At 43.5% G+C, this 27,952-nt stretch overlaps 1 protein-coding gene and 1 long non-coding RNA gene across 4 annotated transcripts in view; one reads left to right on the top strand and one right to left on the bottom strand.

Moving 5' to 3' along the window:
• Window positions 1-27,952, top strand: part of ift88 (intraflagellar transport 88 homolog) — a 146,840-nt gene that overhangs the window by 44,830 nt on the left and 74,058 nt on the right. Inside the window, exons 1-3 of one of the 3 annotated variants that reach the window (XM_034186159.1) lie at window positions 18,502-18,508; window positions 22,593-22,631; window positions 25,443-25,545. In XM_034186159.1, coding sequence (XP_034042050.1) covers window positions 25,482-25,545 — 64 coding nt within the window. In that variant the 5' untranslated portion in view covers window positions 18,502-18,508; window positions 22,593-22,631; window positions 25,443-25,481. Of the gene's footprint in view, window positions 1-6,836; window positions 7,202-18,501; window positions 18,509-22,529; window positions 22,632-25,442; window positions 25,546-27,952 lie in introns of those variants that run through there. The other 2 variants (XM_034186158.1, XM_034186160.1) reach the window with 2 other exon arrangements.
• Window positions 1,888-13,005, bottom strand: LOC117524393. Its single transcript, XR_004564760.1, has 3 exons — window positions 12,876-13,005; window positions 6,202-6,208; window positions 1,888-1,898 (listed from the first exon to the last, which is right to left on the bottom strand). It is a non-coding gene; the product is annotated as an uncharacterized LOC117524393 (long non-coding RNA).

Raw genomic sequence — 27,952 nt, 5'->3', positions numbered from 1 at the left:
GGGGGGGGGGGGGTGACGCTGGCCTTATATGCAGGAATGGAATTATATTATTAGATAAAATGATGGTGATCATACGAAACAACATATGAAGTATCTTGGATTCATGCCATCTGGTATAAAATAGAAGTTAAAGTCTTCTTCTTCTTTGTCTTTCGGCTGTTCCCATTAGGGGTCGCCACAGCAGATCAATCGTTTCCATCTCACCCTGTCCTCTGTATCTTCCTCTGTCACACCAACCACCTGCATGTCCTCTCTCAGCACATCCATGAACCTCCTCTTTGGTCTCCCTCTTCTCTTCCTGCCTGGTGGCTCCATCCTCAGCATCCTTCTCCCTAAATACCCTGGGTCCCTCCTCTACACATGTCCAAACCATCTCAATCTCGCCTCTCTGACTTTGTCTCCAAACCGTCCCACCTGAGCTGTCCCTCTGATATGGTCATTCCTAATCTTGTCCATTCTTGTCACTCCCAAAGAGAATCTCAACATCTTCAGCTCTGCCACCTCCAGCTCTGCCTCCTGTCTTTTTGTTAGTGCCACTGTCTCTAAACCATACAACATAGCTGGTCTCACTACTGTTTTGTAAACTTTCCCCTTCACTCTTGCTGATATTCTTCGGTCACAAATCACTCCTGCCACCATTCTCCACCCACTCCACCCTGCCTGCACTCTCTTCTTCACCTCTCTACCACACTCTCCATTACTTTGAACAGTTGACCCCAAATATTTAAACTCATCTACTTTTACCACTTCTACTCCTTGTAACTGCACTATTCCACTGGGCTCCCTCTCATTCACACACATGTACTCAGTCTTGCTTCTACTGACTTTCATTCCCCTTCTCTCCAAAGCATATCTCCACTTCTCCAGACTAGACTCAACTTGCTCTCTACTCTCACTACAGATCACAATGTCATCTGCAAACATCATAGTCCATGGGGACTCCTGTCTGATCTCATCCGTCAACCTGTCCGTCACCACTGCAAACAAGAAAGGACTCAGAGCTGATCCTTAGTGTAATCCCACCTCCACCTTGAATGAGTCTGTCATTCCGACTGCGCATCTCACCGCTGTCACACTATTCTTGTACATGTCCTGCACTACCCTAACATACATCTCTGCCACTCCAGACTTCCTCATACAATACCACAGCTCTTCTCTTGGCACCCTATCATAAGCTTTTTCTAAGTCCACAAACACACAATGTAACCCTTTCTGTCCTTCTCTGTACTTTTCCAACAGTATTCTCAGAGCAAACATTGCATCTGTAGTGCTCTTTCTCGGCATGAAACCATATTGCTGCTCACAGATCTTCACCTGCTTTCTAAGCCTAGTTTCTAATACTCTTTCCCATAACTTCATGCTGTGGCTGATCAGCTTTATGCCTCTGTAGTTACTGCAGCTCTGCACATCACCCTTGTTCTTGAAAATAGGAACCAGCACACTTCGTCTCCACTCCTCAGGCATCCTCTCACTTTCCAAGATTTTATTAAACAATCTGGTTAGAAACTCTACTGCCATCTCTCCTAGACATTTCCATGCCTCCACTGGAATGTCATCTGGACCAGCTGCCTTTCCACTCTTCATCCTCTTCATAGCAGCCCTCACTTCTTCCTTGCTAATCTCTTGTACTTCCTAATTTACTCTCATGACATCATCCAGCCTTTTCTCTCGCTCATTTTCTTTATTCATCAGCCCTTCAAAATATTCCCTCCACCTTCTCAGCACACACTCCTCACTTGTCAGCACATTACCATGTGCATCTTTTACCACCCTAACCTGCTGCACATCCTTTCCAGCTCTGTCCCTTTGTCTGGCCAATCGGTACAAGTCCTTTTCTCCTTCCTTACTATTCAACTTCTTGTACAGCTCGCAATATGCCTTTTCCTTTGCTTTTGCCACTTCTCTTTTCGCCTTACGCCGCATCTCCTTGTACTCCTGTCTACTTTCTTCATCTCTCCGACTATCCCAAAACTTTTTCGCCAACCTCTTTCTCCTTATGCTTTGTTGGACCTCTTCATTCCACCACCAAGTCTCCTTGTCTTCTTTCCACTGTCCAGATGTCATACCCAGTACTGCCCTAGCTGTCTCCCTCACCACATCTGCAGTACTTTTCCAGTTGTCCAAAATTGCTTCCCCTCCAACCAGTGCTTCTCTCATCTGCTTGCTAAATTTCACACAACAGTCTTCCTTCTTCAGCTTCCACTATCTGATCCTTTGTTGAGCTCTCACTCTCTTCTTCTTCTTTACCTCTAAAGTCATCCTATAAACAACCATCCTATGCTGTCTAGTGACACTCTCTCCTGCTACCACCTTACAGTCTGTGATTTTTTTTTAGCTTGCATCTCCTATAAAGAATGTAGTCCACCTGTGTGCACCTTCCTCCACTCTTATATGTTACCCTGTGCTCCTCCCTTTTCTGAAAGTAGGTATTCACCACAGCCATTTCCATCCTTTTTGCAAAATCAACTACCATCTGTCCTTCCCCATTCCTGTCCTTGATACCATATCTACCCATTACTTCCTCATCACCTCTGTTCCCTTCACCAACATGCCCATTGAAGTCTGCTCCTACCACCACTCTTTCATGCTTGGGCACACTCTCTACCACCTCATCTAACACACTCCAGAAATCTTCTTTCTCCTTCATCTCACAACCTACCTGTGGGGCATATGCACTGATGATATTCATCATCACCCCTTCAATTTCCAACTTCACACTCATCACCCTGTCAGACACTCGCTTAACCTCCAACACACTTTTAACATACTCTTCCTTTAAAATTACCCCAACACCATTTCTCTTCCTGTCCTCACCATAGTACAACAACTTGTACCCACCGCCGATGCTCCTGCTCTTACTTCCCTTCCACTTGGTCTCTTGCACACACAATATGTCTACCTTTCTCCTCTCCATCATATCAGCCAGCTCTCTCCTTTTACCAGTCATACTACCAACATTCAAAGTCCCCACTCTCATTTCCACCCTTCTAGTTTTCTTCTTCTCCCGCTGTTTGTGGCAACGTTTTCCTCCTCTTCTTCGTCGTCTTCGCCCAGCAGTAGCCCAATTTCCACCGGCACCCTGTTGGGCAATAGCACCGGTGGCGGACGTTGTTAACCCGGGCCGCGACCGATCCGGTATGGGAATTCGATTCTGAGTCTGCATAGTTGGGTTGGCTTGTTTTACGCCAGATGCCCTTCCTGACGCAACCCTCCTCATTTATCCGACTTGGGACCGGCACTCAGAATGTACTGACTGCACACCCCATGTAATTCCTGCTGTTTTTTTTCTCACTTTCCTTATTGTCCAAATTCTTTATGATTTGGCATTGTATTGTGTTACTGTGTAGTGGAGGGCTATATGGAAAATCTCTATATTTTTCACAGCCCAGTGTTGGCAGTTGTGATAGAGATTAGTTTCCTCATAAAAGTGGTAAATGGACTGCATTTACACAGCACTTTTCTATCTGAATTAGAAGCTCAAAGCGCTTTTTAATGACACCTCTCATTCACCCATTCACATCGGGTTGACTACCACATGTACAGTGACTCCTGCCAGCCTCTGTCACATCAGGTTGCAGCACATCTGTCTCTTAAGTGTATTGAGAGGTGACACTAATCCTGTGCAATTCATTTTATGCCCAAAATACACCTGTAAGAGACGACACATTTGTGCTATATGAGATTATGTATTGCATGAAGAGCAAAGTCTAGATTTCAGATCAGGTCTGGCATCATGCTATGGGGAATCATCCACCGCACTGCGGAATCACTCTGGGTCCTTGATGACAACCACCCAGTAAGACAACTGATCCATCCCCACCTCCCTCACCATCTTTCTTCTGCAGCTTGGTGCAACATGGGGGTCCCCTCATCTTAAAAGCATCTTACATGGCCAAAATGTCATAATGCTGTGTTCACATTTCAGCAGTAACCGGCAGAAGGAAAAACAGATGTTCTGTTGTTTTCAATTATGGGTTAACCGTAAAACTCTGCCACCTTTGCCTGTGATCGCAGCAGCCATGATATTTCAGAAAGGAATCTATATTATAATAGTCAGGTGGTCTCTGTGTGTGTTGGGGGGGACGTGGGCATGTGGGTGCGTGTGTATGGCTTTGATCACACAGCAACCAGAGAAAGCTGCCATTTTCTATTTGGTATGCCTATGTATTTTGGCTCAAGGATGAACGCTGTGATAACAGAAAGTTGATAGGACTAATATTTTTGGAGAAATTAGTGATGTTAGCTAACCAGTAAACAATGGACATTGTGCTGCAATGCACCACGGGAGCTTGGGGTCACTTTAGTTAAGTGTCATGTTGCCGTTACCATGAGTGAAAACTGCACTGCCTTTGATGTCTTCCGCCACCATCTCTGTTTGTGCACATCTATAGAAGCACCTGCTTGTAGCAGAATGCGGAAAAGACAAAAAGCTCTGTGCGTGCGTGTGTATAAGTTTGATCATGGACAAACTGTAGAGCTGATGTTTGGTATGCTTATGTATTTTGGGTTAAGGATGAACCCTGCAAAAATGTAACATTGATAGGATTAATATTTTTGGATAAATTACAGATATTAGCTAATGTTGCTAATTACATTCTGGACTAACACACCATTCCAGCAGGGGGTGGTAAATCATCTTTATATTAAAAGTGTGAGCGCATGAATGTATTTAGTATATTCACTGTACGTCGAAAATGTAATTGTAAATATGTTAAAAATACATGGGTGCCACAAGAAAGTTAAAACACTTATTTCCATTGTGGTCCATTTAAAAATCAAATAACAAAATAGAAGTAAAAATGAAATATAATAGTGTTTATGTGTAATAAGAACCTAAACAATTTATAAATATATTAAGACATTTAATTAACATTTTAAAAAATTATGGAATTAACAGGAAAAAAAGGGTTGAGTTCTTCTAAAAACTGTTTAGGTCTAAGGTTCTAAAAACATTCTGGACTCAGCACACCATTCCACCTCATTATAGAAACTTTGCATAATTTATTGCCACCCTTGAAAAATGTCAGCTACCTTTTTTATAAACACTACCCAATCTGTGGTTCCACACAGGCAAAACGCTAGTTAATTTATAACATCACTAAAAGTTCCATGGTGTTCCTGTGTTAATATAATGCAATGAAAAATGCTAAAACTCTTTTGTATGTTTCAGTTAAAGAAAGTATTGACTGTGTTGTTAGCATTGAAAAATGAGGGTGGATCATATCTTCTCCTGCGGTCTGCCACTGCAAACGACAGAAATTCTGCTATAATGATCGCTGACACTGACATGTGAATGCAACATAACTGTTGTTCCTTCACAGTGGAAATAGTATCCCTCATCTGAGGTTACACACCTACTTGACTTGCATTACGTGCTTTAGACTATTCAGCACAGATAATCACGATAGCACTCTAAATGACTTTTATGATCCATAACAAGTGAACGCATATCATGCTTCAATAAGTACAGTCAAGGGTTTGTTTTTGTTTGTTTTTAAATAACAAAAGTGTTTTTAGTGATGACGCACAATATGGTTACTAAATAACCAATTATGCTTCATGCACATAACACACACATCACTGACATTATAAATGACGGGACACATCTTTTGTGATATAGTGGTGCAGTGACAGCTCATTTTTAGGTCCATAATGATAGCACAGCTGGTACAGAGAAAAGTGCAACAAGATGGACTACATCTTCACTTGTCTCTGTAGTGAGTCACCCAGGGTCTGTATGTGGAGATCAGTAAACCACTCGTATGCACCTATAAGTACTATATAGGCCCTGAAGAGCTGACTGGTGCCAGTGCGTATCCCAGGATACTGTAGCATAAACCAGATGATAGTTTACGTCTCCTTCTGGTTGGGACGCAAGCCCAATGCAGGTTCTTTCCCCCAGCTAAGGCCGCTACCTTTTTGCAACTGGATGGACTTGGATGATGCCCGTGAAGTCTCTAGTCCAAGGACAACAACAAGTAGTGTGACCAGGAATCAAACACAGGCCCACATATTGATAGACCAGCACTGTACCAGTATCCCCTAAGACTTGTGATTGGTTGTAAAATAACAATATTAATACAGATAATAATGATACTAATAATAATAAAAATAAGGATAATATTTACAGTGTGTATATGAAACAATAAATCAACATAAAATAATTACGTAAACCAAGCTGGTAACGTGTTACTGACTCACTGTTATCCTACATAGAGAGAATATCTCTGCTTCCTCTCTGTCTTTTCTACCATCTCCTCTGCTTAAGACAATCTTAGACTTCTTAAAAGTCCTCCTTCCTACTCTTACCAGTGTGGCACCTTCGGAGCTCTCTTAAGGCCTAAGGTGCTTTGCGGACATCTTTCATCTTACCAAGGGAAAATTCTAAGGAATGCCTAAGAATTCAAGGAATTCTAAGATTTTTATTAGAATAACATCACTGGGAGCTATTTTAGCCTTAGGCGCCTTCATGGATACAGGCCCTGCAATATATAAATTGGAAGTTAAATGTGCCTCTTTTTTTTTTTGGTGGAGTCTCTCAATTTAGGAGATAGGAACTTGTGGTTACTGTACAGGTACCGTCTCCTATTTGCACAATGAAATTTAAAAAAGGAAGAAAGAATGAAGTACTCTATGAAAACTTGCAAGCACTTAACATCAGTAGTATATTCTTGATAAGAATGTTTTATCAACTTAATCAGTTTTCTAGACAGGTGGTCTTTGTGTTGCATTAACTTATGTGTTGCAGTATGGGCTCAATATAACTGTATGTCTCTTGTTGAACATTAAATATTCAGTATTGACTGAACTGCCCAATGCTTTTTTCTGTTAACTAGATCAACCAAGTCTCCCTCCAGCAAGACTCAAAGTCAACATGGCCAACATCTACTTCAAACAGAAAAACTATTCCAAAGCCATCAAATTCTACCGAATGGCGCTGGATATGATAGATAATAACTATAAGGCATTTAGGATTAAGATCATGGAGAATATTGGTCAGGTCTTCTTGCACATGGGCCAGTATCGGGATGCCATGTCATCTTTTGAGGACATCATGAGTGAAAGCCCCAACATAAAGACAGGATACAACCTTGTCGTGTGCTGCTATGCCCTTGGAGAAAAAGAGCGGATGAAGAAGGCCTTTCAGAGGCTTATCTCAGTGCCTCTGGGTATTGACGAAGAAAAGTACATTCCATCTAATGTGAGTTAACTTTATGTATATATACACATCTATGTGATTTTGAATTTGTGATTGATGCAAGGCACTCTCTTTTACTGGTTGTGAATTGGTGGTGCTGTGAATGGATTTTATTCTGTTTTTACAGTTTGCTGTTGTGCAGGTGAAACTCTATAGCTGTGTTGCTGAATGCAATACCTCCACATCCGGGATCCGTGCTCTGCTGCACAATAGCTTAGTGGTTAGCACTCTTACCTCATAGTGAGAAGGTCCCAGATTCACATCTAACCTTTTCCTTTATGTGTGGAGTTTGCAATGGGTTCCTCTGGGTATTCCAACTTCCTTCCCCTTCCAAAGGTATGCAGGTTGGTGAATCGGTGTATGAAAATTGACTGTCGAGAGTGTCCTTGAGTTGTATTTGTCTATGTGTGACAGCCCTGCAGTAAACTGGTGTCCTGTCCAGGGTTAATGCTGCCTTTCACTCGGTGACCGCTGAGATAGGCTCCAGCTCCCCCCATGACCTTTACTTAGAATACACGGGTTCAGAAAATAAATGGGTGGACTTTTATATCAACCCTAAATTGAAAAACCAATATTAATGGTGCGTTCAGGTGCTCTTTATATTTACCTTTTATCCCACTGGAGATTAAGGTGGTTATATGAAAATCATTTATTGTACTTTTGGTGAAAGCCAGTTATTCAGTTCTGTTTGTGCCACATTACAACAGCAATCATCTTGAAGCACAATAGAGTAAGGATCAGGGGTGTAGGTCTGGTTTCACACCACACACAGACAGACTAGGTATGTGGAGATTAATCGATATGAATCAGTATCTAGATACAGATGTGCGCCATATGAGTGTATCGATTCAATCAGTGTGCATCGATTCAATTGACGGGTGAAATTGTGATCGCATCGCTCACTGCGTGCTTGCATCGTTTTTTTTTTCCGAGGCACATTGAATGCACCATCCCTGCTCCACGTTTTGTTTTGAACACGGGCGGAAGCCAAAAAGCACATTTTTACCACAACAAAATGGAGGTCCGCGAGCGGTTGGAGATTTTTGACGTACCTAAAACATTTAAATCAGGCATTTGGAGATACTTTGGCTGTTTTAAAAAGATTGGAAACTTGACAAGACGCAGGTCGTTTGTAAAGAATGCCGCACTGCTAAACCATTATGGCCGATATGGCCGCTGCTGCTCCACTCGGGTATTCCTCAGATTGTAAACCTCCAGCAAAACTCTGGTGAGATGAAGATGAAGTAGGTTTCCACATATGAAGGAACCGATTTCTGTTTCCATAATGTTGAATCTGGTAAATTTGCTGCTTATAAGGAGTAAAACAAATCCTCTGCCTCTAGTAGAATCAGAAGAAGAAGAAGAAGAATGCCATAGTACCATACTGAATTGCAGCTTCTTATTTCTATTTCAATTTTTGGTATAATTTGTTTGCATTATGTTAAATTGCATCGTATCGCACCAAATCGCATTGTTGAGGAATTGAATCGCCATTTATACATAACAAACTGCATTGAATCGGCAGCAGGGGTGAATCGTATTGCATCGTATTGTCTGTAATAGCTTTAAAGCTGCTTATGTGATGACTTGTTTAAGCCTTCATGTTCTTCTACACATCTGCTGCTATGAGCACTCCAAGGTGACTTATGCCATTTTGGAGTAAGCTGACTGGTTGCTAAGTGTACCAAGTTCATAGGCCCACTACATTGAATCTAGCAGCAAAGTAGAGGCATTACTAGCACACTGCATTATGAGCTATATGCAGATGCTTGTGGAGATTCTCAGTCATCCAGATCATGGTATGAAAGTAGGTTGAGTTAAGCCTGGTTCACACGGCGGGATCTTAAAATTATCTTTAGGTTTCCAAAACCTGAGAGACAACACACCTGAAGATAAAAAAATCATAGATCTAACAGGTTTGGTCCTACAGTGTGTGGTGTTCAGCCACACGGTAAGGACAGCAACACCACACATGAACAGATTTCCACACAGGACATTCACAGCTCAGACAGGAAATCTCGCAAAATCTCTCGAGATTAAACGTGACTTCAGAGTAAACAAACGGAGGTACTTTGTGGACTATTTAAAACAGAAGGGAAAAAAAACAATACAAAAAGAAAAAAGAAAAGGTGTTATTTAAAGGAGTAGAGACAGCGCAACCACCGGACTTTCTGGTAAGTCAGAACAGCTGTTTTGATTTTAATTTCCGCTCCGCCCAATCACCTCACTTTCTGTTGGCTGCATGTCACATTCAGCAGGCTGTGAGCTTGTTTTGGTCGGAGGATACAGCAACGCTGTGATATCGGGCCAAAAAAATCCAACATGTTGAATATCCCAGATTTGCGATCGGAGAGCGCTCCTGACGGCCTACCGAGCAGATCAGAGCGCTACTGAACACACCACACACGGCAAGGAGTATCTGATTAGATTATGTTTAGCGTATGGTATGGAGCACATGGCATCCATTTCTTCCAAAAAAAAAGATCTAGAAGACAACTTCAGCTGAGTACAATACATGTTTCCACTGTGTGATGGTCCAGCACAAATACCTCAGAACCCAGAGAGGTTAAGTCTGAACAAGGTTATGATTAGGCTTCCTGTTTTGCACACAAAATTTTTAAGTGGCATTTATGAATGTAACACCATTTGTTGTGCTTGACAAAGGCTTCACAAAGTAATCTCTTGCCTCTGTGGTTATATTGGTGAATACCGTTTCTTGATGCAGTTCCGCCTGAGGGATCACAGATGACGAGTGTTCATCTTAGGCTTTCAGTATTGTCTTTAATGCCCTGAAAGTCATCCTCCAGGCTTTGAAATGGCAGAGGGCAGGGAAGCTACATGGATTTACAGCATTGTAGTTGATCGGTGGGTGGAGAAGTTGGTTTTCTGGCATTGCATATTCAATGATTTGACAAGTTTGTACTCTGACCTTGTCATCAAATCTTTTTGCATATTGTCCATGTCCAAACTATATAAACCTGAATGCTTCTTTAATTTAAGCATTGTGGATTATATGTATTTGTGCAATTTGTGTGGGTGTGGCCTGCAGTGATTAACACCCTTATCAAGATGGGCATATTCACACTTCTTTACCTCAGGCTAAATGGGCCAAGAAAGAGATTTAACAGCAATGAAAAGTCAAAAATTGCAAATCGCTTTCAGAGGTGTGAAACACGTTTGAAATAGTTAAGCTGCTGAGGCGTGATCACCAAACCATCCAATGTTTGTCACAAATAGTCAACATGGTTGCATGAAATGGTGTGGAGAAGAAGCAAATTAACTCCAAAAGACATGAAGAATTAAATGTAGTGCTACCAGGAAGCCATTATCCTCCATTATTATCACTTACTGAGGGCGTTGCTGCGCCGGTAGCGTAGATGTACATTTACGCTACCTGGCTATACCCGCCCGCAGCTGCCCACAGTGGGCGGGTATCCGGATACCTGCCCGCTGTGCGTAAACTGATGACGTCATACCGCTCACGCACAGCCCAAGAACTGTCCACAGAGGAAAAGATGAAAAGGTGAGAAGTGTGTTGGTCTCACTATGGATATTCTTGATGATTTTCTCATGGATAGTACAACAATGAATAGCAGCCAAAGCAGCCAGCTTGATGAGGGCGCGCTGCTGAATTTGTAGAGCAGTAAAGCCATCTAATTCAGGTGAATAGCTGTCATTTTAGGCGACGGCATGGACGTCGGGCCTCTGAAAATGCATACCGCCCTCCAAAAGCATGTTATTCTATTAGTATCACCATATTGCAGAACAAGAGTTACGTATGTAACTACAGTTCTATGAATTGGATGACCGTCAGAGGGCGGTGGTTAGCACCTGGATTATCCCACACGTGCATGTGCAGAGGTCAAGTTTTATACCAACAAAGTCAGGTTAGTGGGCGTAACCTTGGTGACGTCAGCCAACATTATATCAGACCGTGTCACCCAGCATTCATTTCTTTTGGAAACTATTGCCTAGACTCTGGGTGACAACTGACTCTGATGGTCATCCAGAATTCATAGAACCGTAGTTGCATACAGAACTCTCATTCTATTTAATTGCTTCTGACTGCCAAAGGGCAGTGCTCACCACCTCGATGACCTCATACCAACAAGGTCACAAGGAATTTCCACTTACCACATCTCAGTTGCTACAGCACAGATGTCGGTCAGCGGAACACCTCTCAGGGAAGCCCAGGCAGTGGATATGCCTTGGGTTGAATGACGTCTCACTGGAGATGTCATTATTATTCCTGTAAGCTTGCAATATAACGTCAACAATCCACTGGGACAGTCTTTGCTTGGACAAGGCACAGCCCTTCTCTGCCCCCCATCGCAGACAAATAGAGCATCAGTTCTGCGGAACTCAGAGGTCAATTCAACGTAACGCTTAAGTGCATGAACAGGACACAACAGACTAGAATTAGTCTCTGCACTAGATTGTGGGGCAAACAGATTAGTGTCTACACTAGATTCTGGGGCAAAGACAACCAAGGTAACAGGCTGGTTAGCATGAAAAGCAAACGTCTGGTAAAAAGGAAGGTTTCGGCCATAGAAAAACCCCTGACCAATCAGAATTCCAGCGCGCGCAGTTCTCAGTGATTGACAAGGCATGGAGCTCCCCAACATGCTTTGCGGATGAAATTGCAAGGAGGAATACAGTCTTAACAGACAGCCATCTGAGGTCACTGCCTCCCAGTGGCTCATATGGTGAAGAGCATAAGTCCTCTAAGACCAATAGAAGATCCCAGGATGGCACATGTGCAACCCTCAAAGCGTGAAGCCAGAGAGCACCTCTTAAGAAATGGCATATCAGGGACTGCGACCCTATTGAGTGACCATTCACCATAATGTGCCGAGCAGACACAGCAGCAACATAATCCTTAATTATAGAGGCAGAAAGACCACTGTCAAACAATATTTGAAGATAGCTAAGCAGCACGGGTACAGAGCAATGCTCTGGGTCAACATCCTGTCTACTGCGCCATCGGTAGGACCCACAGGCATTCAGTACAGTCTGCATGACAGCTTGATCACAGTTCAGCATGGAGTCTGGCCCTTCAGGGGCCACACATACTGCTGAAGATGTTCTTAGTGAGAGTCCCAAATGCCCCCTTCCAACTGCGACAAAAGGTAACTCCTCTGAGGTAGAGGCCACTACTCTGCACTGAGGAGCTGAACCAGCACTGAGAGAGAGAACCAACGTGTTGTGGCATTCGAGGCAAACAGACTGACTTCCGCCTTGCCATACCTTTCCCAGATCATTTGAACCACATCCCATTTCAGTTGCCACTCACCTGGTGGTTACTGTTGTGAGAACAAATCTGCAGCATAGTTCTGCACGCCCGGCAGGTACACAACTCTTGAGACTCTACAACTGAGGCAAAGCCCACTGGAGAAGCTTGGGCTTCTCTCAGAATGAACAGACCTGAGTGCCCCCTTGATGGTTTATATGGTAGACTGTTGATATGTTGTCTGACTGAACAAGCATGTTTCCCCTCTTGGGCAGGAGAGAAACGCCTCAGAGTAAGTGGACGCCCTGCAGGTGTAGCACATTGATGAGCTGAAGTCTCTCCCAAGAGTTACATACACCCTTTTTGTGGCTCCACACTGCACCCCAGCCTGAAAATGAGGCATCCGTTAGAACGACCTCCCGGGGGGGAGGGCAGAGAGGCTAGAACAGTGGTGGGCGCAGTTCAGCTAATTCGCTAACCGCTAATTATCGAAGCTGATGTTTTCATTATTGGATTAGCTTTTCAGATAACTTTGAAAACCATCATCGGACCAATTACCTTCCGATAAATTTTGGTCCGATAATTTTTAGACCGCTAACATTTTTGCAGGTGTGGTGAACAAAGCTTAACAGTTGCAAACATTATTAAGTTTAAAATCAGTTGAATACCTACCTGTTAAATGTTTTGTAGTAGATGTGCAGTTCCATCCTCAGCAAACAGAGAAGAGCTGGTTCCAGAAAAAAATGCTCTGTCCTCTGCAGGCAAAGGAGAACTGGTCACAGAAAAGAAAAAAGCTAATTTCTTTTGACCCCATACTGATATGCTGGCAATATCACCCAAGTCATCCAGAGGCATACAGTTTTAACTTATGGTTAAAATTTTAACCAAACTAATTTCGAACAGTTATTTAAATTAACGTCACGTCTGAAGTTTTATAAAGTGAAATATCAGATATATGTTTTAGTTTTAAAGTAATGCACTAATTTGAAAGTTTTAGTGTGGACATGCTGTGTCCAGGTGCATTATGGGTAATCTCAGTACATAAAACTCAAAATCAGCTTGTTAGTAGTTGCAAGTTTATTCTAAGCAATACTGAAAGTTATCGGTTAGCTGTAGCATCCGATAAATTTTGGGGTGGTTTATCGGTTTAGCTTTAGAAAATATAGCGTTTCAGTTAGCTGATTAGCTGTTATGGAAGCTAACTTTTTGGTTAGCTGTGCCCACCACTGGGCAAGAGGAACACCACGTGTCATGAACTCCCTGTCTCCCCAAGGGCGAAGATGTCAACGGCACCGGTCGGGAAGATGCACAGTCCTGTTTTGATGCAGCTTGTGGTCGCAGCCAAGGCTCACTCACTCATCTTCACCCGCTTATCCGGGGGCAACAGCTCTAGCAGGGGACCCCAGACTTCCCTTTACTGGGCCACATTGACCGCCTCTGACTGGGGGATCCCGAGGCGTTGCCAGGCCAGTGTGGAGATATAATTTCTCCAACTAGTCCTGGGTCTTCCCTGGGGTCTCCTCCCAGATGGATGTGCCTGGAACACCTCCCTAGGGAGGCGCCCAGAGGACAGCGTTACCAGATGCATGAACCCTCCTCCCCCAACTATGCCTCGATATCCATGCATATCACAAACAGATTGATGACAAGGCACAGCCCTGGCAGAGGCAAACTCCCACTGGAAACAAGTCTGACCTACTGCTGATATCCCGAACACAGCTCTCGCTTTGTGAGTACAGAGATTGGATGGCCCTGAGAAGAGACCCCCCTCACTCCATACTCCCACAGCACATCCCACAGTATGTCCCGGGGTACCCGATAATATGCCTTCTCCAAGTCCACAAAACACATGTTAACTGGACGAGCATACTCCCAGACCCCCCCCCCCAGGATCTTTGTGAGAGTGAAGAGCTGATCAGTTGTTCCACGGCCAGGATGAAACCTGCATTGTTCCTGTTCAATCTGAGGTTCCACTGTCAGCCAAACCCTCCTTTCCAGCACCCTGGACTAGTGTGATGCCACTGTAATTGGCACACACTCTCTGGTCCCCTTTTTTTAAAAATATGGGGACCACCATCCCAGTTTGCCACTCCTTACGCACTGTCCCAGAACTCAATGCAATCCTAAAGAGACGTCTCATCTAAGACAGTCACTCCACACCCAGAGCCTTCAGCATTTCTGGCTGGATCTCATCAATCCCCCGGGGCTTTGCCACTGTGGAGTTCTTTGACTACCTCAGTGACTTTCACCGGGGAAATTGATGAAAATCCTCCATCAGCTTCCAGCTCTGCCCCTACTATAGTGGGTGCTCCGGTCTGATGCAGGAGTTCCTCAAAGTGTTCCTTCCAGCGCCAGATTACATCCTCAGTTGAGGTCAACAGAGTTCCATCCTTACTGTAGACAGCTTGTATGGTTACCCGTTTTCCCCTCCTGAGGAGCCTCACGGTCCGCCAGAAGCACCATGGTGCCGACCGAAAGTCCTTCTCCATGGTTACTTCACACTCCTCCCACAACCACTGCTTTGCCTCTCCCACAGCAGATGCTGCTGCTCTTCGGGCCTGTCGGTACCTTGCAACTGCTCCAGAGTCCTCTGAGATAACATATCCCGGAAGGACTCCTTCAGTCTGATGGCTTCCCTGACCACCGGTGTCCACCATGGTGTTTGAGGGTTGCTCCCCTTGAAGCACCTAAGATCTTCAGGCCACAGCTCCCCACTACAGCTTCAGCAATGGAAGCTTTGAACATTGCTCATTCTGGTTCAATGCCCCAAACCTCCACAGGGATGCTAGAAAAGCTCTGCCGGAGGTGTGAGTTGAAGATCTGTCAGACATTGGGCTCCTTTAGGCGTTCCCAGTTCACCCGCACTATCCGTTTGAGCTTACCAGGTCTTTCCAAAGTCCTCCCCCACCCCTGATCCAGCTCACCACCAGATGGTGATCAGGTGACAGCTCTGCCCCTCTCTTCACCCAGGTGTCCAGAACATGTGGCCTCAGATCAAATCAATCAATCAATTTTTTTATATAGCGCCAAATCACAACAAACAGTTGCCCCAAGGCGCTTTATATTGTAAGGCAAGGCCATACAATAATTATGTAAAACCCCAACGGTCAAAACGACCCCCTGTGAGCAAGCACTTGGCTACAGTGGGAAGGAAAAACTCCCTTTTAACAGGAAGAAACCTCCAGCAGAACCAGGCTCAGGGAGGGGCAGTCTTCTGCTGGGACTGGTTGGGGCTGAGGGAGAGAACCAGGAAAAAGACATGCTGTGGAGGGGAGCAGAGATCGATCACTAATGATTAAATGCAGAGTGGTGCATACAGAGCAAAAAGAGAAAGAAACAGTGCATCATGGGAACCCCCCAGCAGTCTACGTCTATAGCAGCATAACTAAGGGATGGTTTAGGGTCACCTGATCCAGCCCTAACTATAAGCTTTAGCAAAAAGGAAAGTTTTAAGCCTAATCTTAAAAGTAGAGAGGGTGTCTGTCTCCCTGATCTGAATTGGGAGCTGGTTCCACAGGAGAGGAGCCTGAAAGCTGAAGGCTCTGCCTCCCATTCTACTCTTACAAACCCTAGGAACTACAAGTAAGCCTGCAGTCTGAGAGCGAAGCGCTCTATTGGGGTGATATGGTACTACGAGGTCCCTAAGATAAGATGGGACCTGATTATTCAAAACCTTATAAGTAAGAAGAAGAATTTTAAATTCTATTCTAGAATTAACAGGAAGCCAATGAAGAGAGGCCAATATGGGTGAGATATGCTCTCTCCTTCCAGTCCCCGTCAGTACTCTAGCTGCAGCATTTGAATTAACTGAAGGCTTTTTAGGGAACTTTTAGGACAACCTGATAATAATGAATTACAATAGTCCAGCCTAGAGGAAATAAATGCATGAATTAGTTTTTCAGCATCACTCTGAGACAAGATCAAATGATACAATTACAAAATCGATCATTGATCATTGGCCTAGGGGGCTTTGGTACCATGTACACTAATGAACACCCTTATGTTCAAACATGGTGTTCATTATGGACAGTCCGTCACTAGCACAGAAGTCCAATAACAAACATTCGGGTTTGGACTATTCAGTGCATACGCACAAACAACAGAGTTTTCCCGCCCCCGCAACCCAAAGGCAGAGGGATGCGACCCTCTCATCTACCGGCGTAACCTCTAATGTAGCAGTGCTCAGCGGGGACGCGTGAGTATCCCCACACCTGCCCGGTGCCTCACACCTTGGGTATCTCCAGAGAAGAATAAGGTCCAACCCCTATCAAGGAGAGTGGTTTCGGAGCCGAGGCTATGCATGTAGGCGAGGCCCACCAGATCTAACTGGTATCGCGCCACCTCCTTCACAAGCTCCAAATCCTTCCCCCACAGCGAGGTTACGAGGTGACATGTCACGCCCATGAACGTGACTTTGTTGGTGACCTACTGCCAGTTTATAGAATGCACATTTCCAAGCATTGACACAGGAAACAGTCTTTATTTAATCTTGATTTTCATGCTCTATCACACGAATCCCAGGACTCCACTGCTTGGCTAGCCAACAAAGGCCATAAAAGATCACACAATAATGACAGAATAATGCAATATTTCATTGATGACCAGTGGTGATGTCCCTTTTGTCAACAATGACCAAACCTTAATTAGTGTATCTGATTTCAGTTGCCTACTTTTTCTTTTGTTGGACAGTCCAGTCCCTTTTACATTATGTAAATGTTGAACACATATGTCAATATCATGTGCCGTAATCTTGAACTTTCATATGATCTCATCTGTTAGGATGACCCTCCTTAAATATGGTCATTGATGCCATCAAGATGACAGGCTTCACCAGATGGAGAGAGATCGGCAAGTAAACAAAACTCAGACACATGCTCATTCACCTAATTCAGTGGTCTCAGGCTGGATCAGTAATGTGCACAGATGGTACAGGATTTAATTTCAACAGTATTCTCCACTATGTGTATTAATGATGACGTCCTACCCTGTACACGGCATGACTGTAGTTTTGAGGATGTTCCCACAGACAGTTGCTTGATCTCTCGAACTAAATCAAATTGCCACTCAAAACCACCCAACAGCAGAAAAATGCCCAATACTTCAAAAGTAGTTCAATTCTGCAAAGAACCATAGACCTGGAAACACAGCCTATGTCACTGTAAGGGAGTGTGAAACATCACTTACTCAACAAAAATATAAACGCAACACTTCTGGTTTTGCTCCCATTTTGTATGAGATGAACTCAAAGATCTAAAACTTTTTCCACATACACAATATCACCATTTCCCTCAAATATTGTTCACAAACCAGTCTAAATGTGTGATGGTGAGCATCCTTTGCTGAGATAATCCATCCCCCTCACAGGTGTGCCATATCAAGATGCTGATTGACACCATGATTAGTGTACAGGTGTGCCTTAGACTGCCCACAATAAAGGCCACTCTGAAAGGTGCAGTTTTATCACACAGCACAGTGCCACAGATGTCGCAAGATTTGAGGGAGCATGCAGTTGGCATGTTGACAGCAGGAATGTCAACCAGAGCTGTTGCTCGTGTATAGAATGTTCATTTCTCTACCATAAGCCATCTCCAAAGGCGTTTCAGAGAATTTTTGGCAGTACATCCCACCAGCCTCTTAACCGCAGACTATGTGTAACCACACCAGCCCAGAACCTCCACATCCAGCATGTTCACCTCCAAGATCGTCTGAGACCAGCCACTCGGACAGCTGCTGAAACAATCGGTTTGCATAACCAAAGAATTTCTGCACAAACTGTCAGAAACCGTCTCAGGGAAGCTCATCTGCATGCGTCGTCCTCATCGGGGTCTCGACCTGACTCCAGTTCGTCGTCGTAACCGACTTGAGTGGGTAAATGCTCACATTCGCTGGCGTTTGGCACGTTGGAGAGGTGTTCTCTTCACGGATGAATCCCGGTTCACACTGTTCAGGGCAGATAGCAGACAGGTGTGTGGCGTCGTGTGGGTGAGCGGTTTTCTGATGCTAATGCTGTGGATCAAGTGGCCCATGGTGGTGGTGGGGTTATGGTATGGGCAGGCATCTGTTATGGACGAAGAACACAGGTGCATTTTATTGATGGCATTTTGAATGCACAGAGATAGCGTGACGAGATCCTGAGGCCCATTGTTGTGCCATACATCCAAGAACATCACTTCATGTTGCAGCAGGATAATGCACGGCCCCATGTTGCAAGGATCTGTACACAATTCTTGGAAGCTGAAAATGTCCCAGTTCTTGCATGGCCGGCATACTCACCGGACATGTCACCATTGAGCATGTTTGGGATGCTCTGGACCGGCGTATACGACAGCGTTGTACCAGTTCCTGCCAAATCCAGCAACTTCGCACAGCCATTGAAGAGGAGTGGACCAACATTCCACAGGCCACAATTGACAACCTGATCAACTCTATGCGAAGGAGATGTGTTGCACTGCATGAGGCAAATGGTGGTCACACCAGATACTGACTGGTATCCCCCCATAAAACAAAACTGCACCTTCAGAGTGGCCTTTTATTGTGGGCAGTCTAAGGCACACCTGTGCACTAATCATGGTGTCTAATGCATCTTGATATGGCACACCTGTGAGGTGGGATGGATTATCTCAGCAAAGGAGAAGTGCTCACTATCACAGATTTAGACTGGTTTGTGAACAATATTTGAGGGAAATGGTGATATTGTGTATGTGGAAAAAGTTTAGATCTTTGAGTTCATCTCATACAAAATGGGAGCAAAACCAAAAGTGTTGCGTTTATATTTTTGTTGAGTGTATTTCTAGATGTTTTTCAGCAATGACCACATCCCACATCCCTACCAAATAAATTATGCAATACACAATTTATCAATTGTGTTGCCCAGATGACAACATATATGCAAAGGTAGCAGATGTGAATGGCTCTTTGCAGCTTTTGTTGCTGCTAACAATTCACTTTCATCAATAATGTAAGAAACCAGATGCATTTTTACCCCAAATGCTCTTGAAAGAACTGATGACTGTGCTATTCAAGTACCACTAGTAATAATATAGTTGTAATTGTGAAATGGAATACTTACATCAGTGAAGTCACATCCAGGATCTGTGCTCTGACCATGTTACCGATCATACATGTTTTTCATGGACAACAGGCATGATAGGAGCACTCACACCCCAACTAACTGAGCTTGGGGGTGGGGGGGTTCAAACATGTTTGGGAACGGTACTGATCATCTATTGTGAGTATGCTTTTCATGAATTCATCCCTGAAACTCTGCAGTCTTATTGCCGTTTTTGGAACCAGTTTGAAACCACATATCGAATTCAACTAATAGGGCATTGCAGTCTCATTTGAACCCCTGCTTGATATCGCGGGAGTTTGTTCAGCAGATAGCAGTTTAGCTGTGTTGTTTACAGTACTGCCAAGCATGGCTGGCATCCCATCACCCCTTGGTTATAACAACCCCAATTCCAGTGAAGTTGGGACAATGTGTGAAATGTAAATAAAACAGAATACAATGATTTGCAAATCCTCTTCAAGCTATATTCAATTGAGTACACCACAAAGACAAGATATTATTTTATTATTGATATTAATGTTCAAACTGATAGACTTTTTTGTTTTTGTGCAAATATTTGATCATTTTGAAATGGATGCCTGCAACACATTTCAAAAGAGCTGGGACAGGGGCAACAGAAGACTGGGAAAGTTGATGAATGCTCAGAGAACACCTGTTTGGAACATTCTACAAGTGAACAGGTTAATTGGAAACACGTGAGTGTCATGATTGGGTATAATAGGAACATCCCCAAAAGGCTCAGCCATTCACAATTAAAGATGGGGCGAGGATCACAACTTTGTGAACAACTGCATGAAAAAATAGTCCAACAGTTTAAGAACAATGTTTCTCAACAAGAAGATTCAGAGAATGGACCATCAATACAGAAAGGTACATCCAGGTTTAGGAGCAACACATGCTGCCATCCAAGCAACGTCTTTTTTCATGGACGTCCCTGCTTATTTCAGCAAGACAGTGCCAAGCCACATTCTGCATGTGTTACAACAGTGTGGCTTCATAGTAAAAGAGTGCGGGTACTAGACTGGCCTGCCTGCAGTTCAGACCTGTCGCCCATTGAAAATGTGTGACACATTATGAAGCGCAAAAAAACAACAGAGACCCTGGACTGTTGAACAACTGAAGTCGTACATCAAGCAAGAATGGGAAAGAATTCCCCCTCCAAAGCTTCAACAATTAGTGTCTTCAGTTCCCAAATGCTTATTGAGTGTTGTTAGAAGGAACGGTGATGTAACACAGTGGTAAACATACCACTGTCCCAGCTTTTTTGAAATGTCTTGCACGCATCCATAAAAAAAAACAAATAACATTTATCAGTTTGAGCATTAAATATCTTGTCTTTGTGGTGTTTTCAATTGAGTATAGGTCCAAGAGGATTTGCATTCATTGTGTTCTGTTTTTATTTACATTTTACACAACGTCCCAACTTCACTGGAATTGGGGTTGTACCTCCAAGAGGCAGGAAAGCTGGCATTCATTTTTAATCAGAGTGGTAATTTTAGAGTGACAATAGACAAGTGGCTGCCATGCCGGCAGCTAGCTAGGGCCAAAATAGAGAAAAAAAAAAAATCTGTTTTATGTAAATACTGAGAGATGTGACACAGCTACTGCAATCCAAGTGAAGGCAGAATGGTGTATGTTGATTGGTTGTTGGACACATTTATAGTTTATAAAAGAGTTCATGTTTAAACCTGTGTAATGTTAAGCCCCAATTACCTTTCTGTGTCATAAGGGTTTCAGAACGATTGCCATTTTTATGTATATACCCCCCCCACACACACACACACACATACATATACATACACAACCATGTATTTTGCATTGCCCTTTGTAAGAATGCATGGTTGACCCTGGAAAAGATGTCATCCTGAAGGCAGCAAATGTTGCTCTAGAATCTCAGTGTACTTTTCTACATTAATGCTGCCATCACAGAAAAAAAATTGTCTTTATCAAGAGCACTGACACAACCCCATACTACAACACATCCTGGATTTTGAACATGTTGCTGGTAGCAGTCTGGATAGTACTTTTTGTCTTTGGTTAGCAGCACAACGCATCCATTTCTTCCAAAAAAGACCTGAATTATCTCAATGCAGAGATAAACAATCCAGTCTAAAGATGCATTGATTCTGCCTCTCTTATGGCTAGCATACCAATGTGTTGTGGAATTATGTTTTTTTTCTCCATTTAATTCATATTATTAGTAACACAAAAGGTCTCAGCCTCACTACATCTAAATTCTGGGTCTGTTAGTGAAGCACAGGGCTAGCTCCCGGTGACCACTTTACTATGCTCTGTGCTTTCTTGTTGATTTAATGCTGGTGAACTAATGCCTTAGGTGCAGTTATTTCTAGTCATGTCCTTTTTTTAAAAAACCTTGTAATTTTTAGATTGGCCCAAGCAGTGGCTCAACACCCCAGAGTCTGGTCTGCTTAAGGTTTCTTCCTCAAAAATGCCAGAGGGAGTTTTTCCTTACCACTGTCGCCTGTGTGCTTGGTCAGGGGGGGTTGGTAAGGATAGACCTTACCCGTATGAAGTGACTTGAGGCAGTGTTATTGTGATTTGGCGCTATACAAATAAAATAAATTTAATTAAAATAAATTGAATCTGGAATATGAATTAATCTGCCCATGGTTCATGTTTCCACTGCATCATGGTCCAACCCAGATGCCTCTGAGCCCAGATATGTTGATCCTGCTGCCGGACAAGTGACACCCTGGTCTTGTCCTTCTGAATGCACTGCACAATCAACAGTTACTTTACTTGTTCACCTTCATTGAAATGGATTGGCTATTGTTGTTTTCCATGCTATACAGAACTGCCTAAAAATATGTATGTGCTGGAATAGAACAGTTTGTAATAAATAAATGTAATTCAGTTTTAAAAGTTGAATGCTATACTAAGGTGCTACTTTTTCCTACTAGCTGTTTGTGTGGGATAGTATTATGTACTGTACTTTTTTCTTTTCTCTGATTTATTTGGCTTTGGGTTTTTATTGACTGTGTGCATTTTTGTGTACTGTTGCATTACTACAGGCCCTTGATAAAGCCAAGGAAGCCAAGAGGATGCACAAAGTGCTGCAGGAACAGAGGATGCAGTATGGCAGCACATACAACAATGTAGACCTCTCCTTTTCTGTGAGTAACGCTTAAAGCCTGATTTCTGCTTCTCCATCTCTGGGGTGGCACCTACCAAAAATTTAAACTACACATCGAAATGACAGACACCGCACGGGCTGTGATTGGTCACTTTACCAGTTTCACCTTCCTATCCAGTCCCGTTTTTGCACTGTGCACGCCGATTACATTTCGATCATGGATAAAATCGAGGAATGTTTGACAGAAAAGTCCGCAAATATGACCAACTTCCCAACACAGAGTCAAAAAACTACAAAGACGCTCAAATGACTTGCAGTTCATGGAGGGAAATTGCATGTCACATTGGTTTGGAGGTTGATGATTGTATAAGAAGTGGAGGTCACTGAAGGACAAATTGGTCCAGAGAAAGGAGAAAAAAAAAAGACCAGAAACAGTAGCAATGCAGGTAGAAAGAAAGTCCCTGCCTTGTTCTTCACATCACACCCTACACCCCCTGTCACACATACGCTGATTGAGGCCGAATTGCATCAAGATGACACATTCAGCCACAGTCGGGAAGTATTGAGGTGCGGTCTGAAGACAGACGGATGACAGTCTCTGCCATATTTGGTCCCATTCGCTCGGCTGTCCCGAGTTTGTTACACATGTTTAAAACACTCTTAGCACCATTGAGATGGGATGCATACCTGACAGCAGTCTATGTCAAGTTTCTCATCAATCTACATATTCTGATGGCAGCATAACAGCATTTGAAGTCCTCTGATTGCGGTTGTTTGAGCTCCGAATTGGCTCGGTCACGGCAAAGCCTCGTAGCATGTTGTCCCACGTATGTCCACATCTACTGGACCCCGGCAAGGGAGGGCAAAGGAAATGTTGCTATTTAATAACATGTATGTGTCACTCTGATGTGCATCACTGCGCGTGAGGCTCAGTGCAGGGCCCAGCAACGCAGCTGAATGGGAACATGTAATAATACATGTATTAATACATGTTCACCTCCCAACCCTGTAGCAGGTATGACGTGGAACTGAGCCCATGACTACATAAATAACGGCCCCAGGATCATTCCACATGCAGAAAGCAGCTGGGACCACAGCATGTGCTGAAGTACCTTTCACCTGGCTGCGCTGTATGCTGGCAACATCGATCGGCTCACAAATGCATCATCCACCTCGGCATCAATAAATCCCATATTGAAGCGCCATCCTGCACTGATAATCCCACTGGGGTTGTGTTAAGATGTGTGTCAAGTATGCTGAAATGGCCACAAGTAAAAGGAAAAAGGAAATGGTGGCTTGGCAAAAAAAGAGAAAAAAGTTTGCTGCCTCTGAAGACTGCGTCTGAAGAATGTTGCGCATGAGGAAAGTTGGCGCATTGCCAGCACAGTTCAGAAGTTATGGAGTACAGTTGGACAATAAAATCAAGTAATGCTCCAGTCATTGGAGCATTATACTGATCAAACACCTAAAGGGATTTTTCGTAGGCTGTACAACAGCAGGGGATCACTGACAGTTGTCAGCCTTTTTGTGTGCGCATGCAGTCTGGATGGACAGCTCCTGGGCTCACGTGCACATGCGCGCCCCACGTGTGCACGCGAAGCTGCTCTTCAGCCACTATGAACACACACGCAGCTGAGAAAATATTTTGGCCACACACTTGCACACTGCTTAGATCACCTGTTCTATGTACACACATGCACTCTGTCATATGAGAGACACACACACACTCCTGCCAGCGCACCCTCCTCCTGATGAGAGGTCAGTGAGCACTGGGAATGTGAGGATGAGTGAAGATGTGATTGCGTGTGTGAGTGAGTGAGTGATGACAGCAGCCTGTGTCATCTGACTGTTGTGTAAAATATGTTTGGGCTGCATCGTAATGTCGATGTCATTATGTGGCCACAGAGTTACGGAGTTGTAGAAGCATAAATTGGGCTTAACAGTGTCCAGAGTCTGGGAGAAAGGACCATTTGCTTCTTACATGAGAGAATAGTGTATCACAGATGGATAAGCTGACTGATCAGTGTCATCCTCTACAAACACACGCCATTATCTGTCGTTACAGATAATATCACTTGCCAAAGTGTCCCAGCGTTGTTTTAAAATTTTTGGTTCTGTAAATTTTATTTATTTATTCATTTTATTTTTTGCAGCTGTCCTGCCTTTTTGTCTGTTTCCTGACAATAGGAGACCGTTGTCTCGTTTGAACCCTCCGTGATATCACAGGATTTGACCACTTGCGTGGACCCCCATTTAATATATACACAGCATAACTTCACATGGATAAATGGTGTACTGTTTTGTTTTCCACTGCAGTCACTGAAGTAATCGCGAAAATAAATTTTTTTTTCGGTTCCCAGTGGAGAAGAAATGACAAAGTGTCAGTAAGTGTTAGCCAACACAGCTAACCAGAGGAGCTCCGTTCTCTCACCTTCAAAACACGACACGTTTGAGCTCTGGATCATAAACGCACCGCAGCACATGTCCGCTTTCCCACCGCATCGTCACTTTTTCTTGAAAATGCTGTGGTTGGTCCCCTGGAAGTACAGAAATTACATTGTATGCATCATATTTTACTTTAGCGCCCACCCCCAGACTGCAGTCTCCTATATGCTTGTGTTTTGAAAATAAAACTTTTCAGGGTTTGTGAAGTACAGTGGTTCAAAAAGTTCAGAATATGGGAAATGAAAACCAAGTTTTTACAACACGTCATCATTTAGCATGTTCTTGACCAAGAAATTGACCCATAAAACTGCTCAAACGTGATATTGGCCTCTTTTGACTGTGCTCAAATATGGGATGAAGTTAATAAAAAAGTGAACAATGAATATCAAAGAACTCTGTTTTCCAGGTTCTGCTCAACCTTGCTGAACAGTTTACAAATAATGGCATGTACTCAGAGGCCCTGAACACGTACCAGGTTCTTGTACGTGACAAGCAGTTTGTTAATCCAGGTAAGCAAACTACTCAGCTTTGCTTTCACCGTAGATGTAATTAAACAGCTTCTGCACTCATCAGTCTGCAGCAAACGGGCAGCCAAAACTAGTCATTGTCAGTGGATTCAAAAATCAAATCTGATGGGATGTTCCTTCATGAGTTTAGTTTGATCCACTGTGTGGACTGCATACATGTTAGCAAGGAGGGCCACATCCTAAAACCCATTTTTTTTTTTTTTATACAACACACACATGCACTATGACGTGCATTGCCAAATTTCAATGAAATCCTTGTTATTTATTATTATTTTCTTTCTTTCTGTCTTGACCTTTGTTAAATAATGATTGTTTCAAAACTGATTGCACATTAATTTAATTGGTGAATAGACAGCAGTTCTGAAAGCCAAATAGTAGAGGGATTTTTGTTTTTTAATAGAAGTTTACATTCAAAAAATGTTTTTTCTATGTTTATTTTCTGTTGGTGATTATTGTTCCACTGTGTTTTCAAAGTGGGTTTTCGGACTTAATGCTTTAGTAATTTGTCATTTTGTGACATCTCGGCCTGGACTTTGAGAAGGAGAGTGGTGATGATTGTGAAAGTGTGTTCTGCTGAGATACTGTTCTCTGCACTTGTATTTCATGGTCTTTCCATGGCCTGGCTTTATTAGTACATTTTTGCCGCAGTTGTGAAGCCACTTATGTAAGGTGGGTTTGCTGTGCAGTGTTTGTGCAGCCCTGGACTTCAGACCAGGGTTTTGGTGGTCTATGTAGCAAGCACTTTTGTGTCATGGTAGACATCAACATGACCAGTTCTGAGCTGTCATGGGTGTTTTGGTGGCTTCTCTCACGAGTCTCCTTCCATCATGGGCTCTTAATTTTTGATGGCTGCCCTACTGACACAGATTTACCCACAGGACCAGACTTTTTGGTATTTCTTAATTATTGATGGAAATGAAGTCCAAGACATAGTCCATGACTTGAATATCCATCTCCAGACTTGTCTTAAGAAATTTGATGTGACAGTGATGATTTAAACCTAATATTTGGAATAAATTGTCCAATCCCAACTTTTTTTTTTTGGGGGGGGGGGGGGGGGGGGTGACGCTGGCCTTATATGCAGGAATGGAATTATATATTAGATAAAATGATGGTGATCATACGAAACAACATATGAAGTATCTTGGATTCATGCCATCTGGTATAAAATAGAAGTTAAAGTCTTCTTCTTCTTGTCTTTCGGCTGTTCCCATTAGGGGTCGCCACAGCAGATCAATCGTTTCCATCTCACCCTGTCCTCTGTATCTTCCTCTGTCACACCAACCACCTGCATGTCCTCTCTCAGCACATCCATGAACCTCCTCTTTGGTCTCCCTCTTCTCTTCCTGCCTGGTGGCTCCATCCTCAGCATCCTTCTCCCTAAATACCCTGGGTCCCTCCTCTACACATGTCCCAAACCATCTCAATCTCGCCTCTCTGACTTTGTCTCCAAACCGTCCCACCTGAGCTGTCCCTCTGATATGGTCATTCCTAATCTTGTCCATTCTTGTCACTCCCAAAGAGAATCTCAACATCTTCAGCTCTGCCACCTCCAGCTCTGCCTCCTGTCTTTTGTTAGTGCCACTGTCTCTAAACCATACAACATAGCTGGTCTCACTACTGTTTTGTAAACTTTCCCCTTCACTCTTGCTGATATTCTTCGGTCACAAATCACTCCTGCCACCATTCTCCACCCCACTCCACCCTGCCTGCACTCTCTTCTTCACCTCTCTACCACACTCTCCATTACTTTGAACAGTTGACCCCCAATATTTAAACTCATCTACTTTTACCACTTCTACTCCTTGTAACTGCACTATTCCACTGGGCTCCCTCTCATTCACACAACATGTACTCAGTCTTGCTTCTACTGACTTTCATTCCCCTTCTCTCCAAAGCATATCTCCACTTCTCCAGACTAGACTCAACTTGCTCTCTACTCTCACTACAGATCACAATGTCATCTGCAAACATCATAGTCCATGGGGCTCCTGTCTGATCTCATCCGTCAACCTGTCCGTCACCACTGCAAACAAGAAAGGACTCAGAGCTGATCCTTAGTGTAATCCACCTCCACCTTGAATGAGTCTGTCATTCCGACTGCGCATCTCACCGCTGTCACACTATTCTTGTACATGTCCTGCACTACCCTAACATACATCTCTGCCACTCCAGACTTCCTCATACAATACCACAGCTCTTCTCTTGGCACCCTATCATAAGCTTTTTCTAAGTCCACAAACACACAATGTAACCCTTTCTGTCCTTCTCTGTACTTTTCCAACAGTATTCTCAGAGCAAACATTGCATCTGTAGTGCTCTTTCTCGGCATGAAACCATATTGCTGCTCACAGATCTTCACCTGCTTTCTAAGCCTAGTTTCTAATAC

Source organism: Thalassophryne amazonica, chromosome 14 (assembly GCF_902500255.1).
Source record: "Thalassophryne amazonica chromosome 14, fThaAma1.1, whole genome shotgun sequence".
Lineage (NCBI taxonomy): Eukaryota > Metazoa > Chordata > Actinopteri > Batrachoidiformes > Batrachoididae > Thalassophryne > Thalassophryne amazonica.
Note: the sequence above shows the minus strand (reverse complement) of the source record. Positions and strands in the feature narration are given on the sequence as shown.